The 3,633-nt window shown below is 49.8% G+C and overlaps 1 protein-coding gene across 1 annotated transcript in view; it reads left to right on the top strand.

Annotated features, from left to right (window-relative positions):
• Positions 1–3,633, top strand: part of LOC103759475 (matrilin 1) — a 25,419-nt gene that overhangs the window by 14,407 nt on the left and 7,379 nt on the right. The window contains exons 4-5 of the mRNA XM_029964590.1: positions 2,505–2,630; positions 2,964–3,377. Of these exons, the coding sequence (XP_029820450.1) occupies positions 2,505–2,630; positions 2,964–3,377 (540 nt within the window). The remainder of the gene's footprint in view (positions 1–2,504; positions 2,631–2,963; positions 3,378–3,633) is intronic.

Below are 3,633 nucleotides of genomic sequence, written 5' to 3'. Positions count from 1 at the left end.
GCCAGGGCCTCCCCACCCTCACAGGGAGGAATTCCTTCCCAATATCCCATCTATCCCTGCCCTCTGGCAGGGGGAAGCCATTCCCCTTTGTCCTGTCACTCCAGGCCCTTTTCCAAAGTCTCTCTCCAGTCTTTTCCCATGGAAGTTGTATCATCCCTCATCCACCTGCTTCCTTGTTCCCAGGACACGTGTCCTCAGGGTGGGAGACAGATGTCCTTTAAGTTGCCTTTCCAGATTCATGGATTTTGTTCAGAGAATTCCAGGTTTTACTTGAAGTCTCCAGACTTGGCTGGCACAGCAGAGTTCAAACATGGCCCAGGTGCTCCTTGAGGCACTGAAAAACAACCAGGAAAACGTGATCTTTGCACATCTAAAATAATTATTTTGATGTTTTTAAGCCTTTCTGAGCAGTTCTGAGAATTTGGTTTGAAATCCACCCCCACTCCCCCCTCCAGTGTTGTCTCCTGAATTCCCAGTTCAGGAGGGATAGTTTCACTGAGCTGCCTTTTCCTGTTGGTTTTGGAAGTTTCATGGAGCAGGAATCTCTCCTGGCTGGTGCAGGATGTAACTCCTTTCTTCACAGCACATCAAAAGAGCCTGAGTATCCTACAAACACACATTCCCTCCTCGGTGAGCAGCTGAATGGAGTGAAAATACTTTATTACTTTCAAATGTACCCCCAAGGCTGCAGGAACGGTCTATAAATATCCATTTTATGGCAGTAAAGGAGACCTGGGGGGCTTCACACTCCCTTTCCCTGGAAGAAAAGATGTGTGGCAACACTCCTCCCGAGGTGTGATTCCACCCTGATGATTATGGCACAACATTCCAAACACATCCACACGGCTGGGACCTGTCAAACTCCCCGAGACCAATTTCTCCAGGAGGTGTAAATTCTCAGGATTCAACTCTCAGGTTGGAAATAATGGAGGTGAGCAGCTTTTCTGTCAAGGAAAATTGCCTCCCGTGTAGAAAGGAGGACAATTTGGAATACAGAGTGAGCCATGGATTATAATCAGGTGATAATATAAAGTGAGGGCTGTTTTATCAGGTGTCACCACAGCAGAAGCTCACAGAGGAGGGGAAGAAATATTTCAGGCTAAAGGAGGGAGAGAGAAAAATTGGAGAAGGTGGAATCCAGGCCAGGGATATTTGTGGGAGTTTGTGTTGGCTGCCCTGGAATCAGGAGTCAGCCAGACATGGGGAGGCCTCACGACATCTGTTGAAGTTCTGACATTGGTGTCACTCAAATAAAAATAAAGGGGAAAGAATACTTTCTGTGCCTTGCTTTCCAAATTCCTAACGTGGGGATGTCAAAGCTCCTCCCATGGTAAAAGCCCTCAGAGGTGCATCCAAGGGAAGCACTGCAGGAACATCGGAGCACTGATGGACAGCCAGGTTGGCTGCTGGACCCTGGAGCTGCCCCAAACCCACCCCTGGAGAGGAACGCAAACACCACCCAGCTCAGTCTGAGAGCAGGGAGAAGTCCAAGCTGCTTTCCACGTGCTCAAACTCATGAGGAAAAGGGATCCATCCAGTGGTAAGATCTCTGCAGGCTTCGGAGAACTCGGCCTGAGAGCTCAGGGTCACACAGCCCTGTGGGCAGCAATATTCCCAAGGACACGGGCTTCCTACAGGCTGGAAAGATCTACCAGACATAGGAAGGCTAAAAAAAGTACAAAATATGTGCAGAGCAGAACAAAAATGACTTGAAATAGCAAACAGAAGCCCCTTGACTCTGAAAGACTCTGCGTCACCTCCCATCAGTCGGATGGAACTCAGTGCTTGGAATTCTTCACAGATTTCCCTGGTGTTTGGAAATGAATTTGCTTCAACCAGATTTACTTTGGAGTGTGTTTTCCATCCCTGCTGGAGCTGGGACAGCGTTGTCACTCACCCAGTGCTGCAATCCAGCTCCTGTTTGCTCAGCCCCTCAGGAGTCACATCCAGGTGAAGCTCAGCAGGAACGTTTGTGGAGAGTGGGTCTGAGAGCTGCACGTGTGAGGGGAGCTGTGGAGGGAATTCTGAGCATGAATCCCATCCAGGAAAGACAACTGCACATGGGGCTGAACTCAGTGATCATATTTGTAGCCCAGATGGTGGGTTGGAAAGCAAATCTCATGCAGGAGCTTTGGAGAGGGAAGTGTGCTGTGATGGAAGTGGGCTGTGATGTGCTCAACACACAGAGGGGTTTTGCCCTCAGAGTGGAGACTATTCCTAGTCCTGGCTGTGCCTTGGAGTCAGGAGACTTGTCAAAATGTCTCCTTGCCTCCTGTAGCTGCTCTGTCCAAGAGCGAGGACCTGGATGTTTGTCTTGTGGCAGAGTGGCTTTGGTTCTGGGACAAATCCCGTGCTGTGGATGGGCTCGGGCAGGGCTGAGTGGAGAAGGCTTGGCCTGGGCTCTGATTCAGGACAAATATCCTGTGTTGTGCATGGGCTGAGCTGGGTCTGGGTGGAAAAGTCTTGGCCTGGGCTCTGATTTTAATCCCCCCTTTTTCTTTCAGTGGTGTCTGACCTGTGTGCCACTGGAGACCATGACTGTGAGCAGATCTGTGTGAGCACCCCAGGAGCCTACAAATGTGCCTGCAAGGAGGGCTTCACCCTCAACAACGATGGCAAGACCTGCAGTGGTGGGTGATGGTTTCCACCAGCACTGAGCAGAGCTGGGAGCTCAGTGGGATGGGGGGATAGGACTGAGACAGAACAGCCTCTGTTCAGAGAAGGCACAAAAGGAAACCATGCACTTACATCATACTGTGAAAGGAAACCATGCACTTGTATACTTTTATAATATATAATTTTAAAATCATTTTGAAAACATTGCTGTGAACTGTTGCTGAGTTTTGATTGATTAAACCCATTTCCTTAGCCATTAAATGGCACTAAAATTAAATTTTCCTACGTAATTAATTGGGGACTTTTTTTTCTGTTTTCTTTTGCCCTCTCCCCACGTGTTTCCTCAGCTTGCAGTGGTGGGCTGGGATCTGCTCTGGATCTCGTTTTCCTCATCGATGGCTCCAAGAGTGTGAGGCCTGAGAACTTTGAGCTGGTGAAGAAGTTCATCAACCAGATCGTGGACTCTCTGGAGGTGTCAGACAAACAGGCCCAAGTGGGGCTGGTTCAGTACTCCAGCTCTGTCAGGCAGGAGTTTCCCCTGGGGCAGTTCAAGAACAAGAAGGACATCAAAGCAGCAGTGAAGAAAATGTCCTACATGGAGAAAGGGACCATGACAGGCCAGGCTCTGAAGTACCTCGTGGACAGCTCCTTTGCCAGCATCAACGGGGCCAGGCCCGGCGTGCCCAAGGTGGGCATTGTCTTCACTGATGGCAGGTCCCAGGATTACATCACAGATGCTGCCAAAAAAGCCAAAGACTCAGGTAGGCCTCCTCAATTCTTGGTGGCTTGTTTCTCCCTCAGACCAGGTACTGCCTCGTGTGTCAACCCAGGATTCTTTCCCTGGAGATGCCTCTTCCTTAGGGCACAAACAGGTTCCTGCAGGTGTGTGCAGACATTTCCTGCCTGTGCTTGGATGCTCACAGAGAACTTGGAGCCACCCTGGCTGGGCTTCAGGTGCATCTTGGTTTGCCAGTAGCAGGTTTTAGTCCTCTCTGGCTCTTTGGTTTCAGTCTGCTG

This window comes from Manacus vitellinus, unplaced genomic scaffold, assembly GCF_001715985.3.
Source record: "Manacus vitellinus isolate BGI_N305 unplaced genomic scaffold, ASM171598v3 scaffold_75_pilon, whole genome shotgun sequence".
Taxonomy (NCBI): Eukaryota; Metazoa; Chordata; class Aves; order Passeriformes; family Pipridae; genus Manacus; species Manacus vitellinus.
This window is presented reverse-complemented; position numbering and strand designations above follow the sequence as displayed.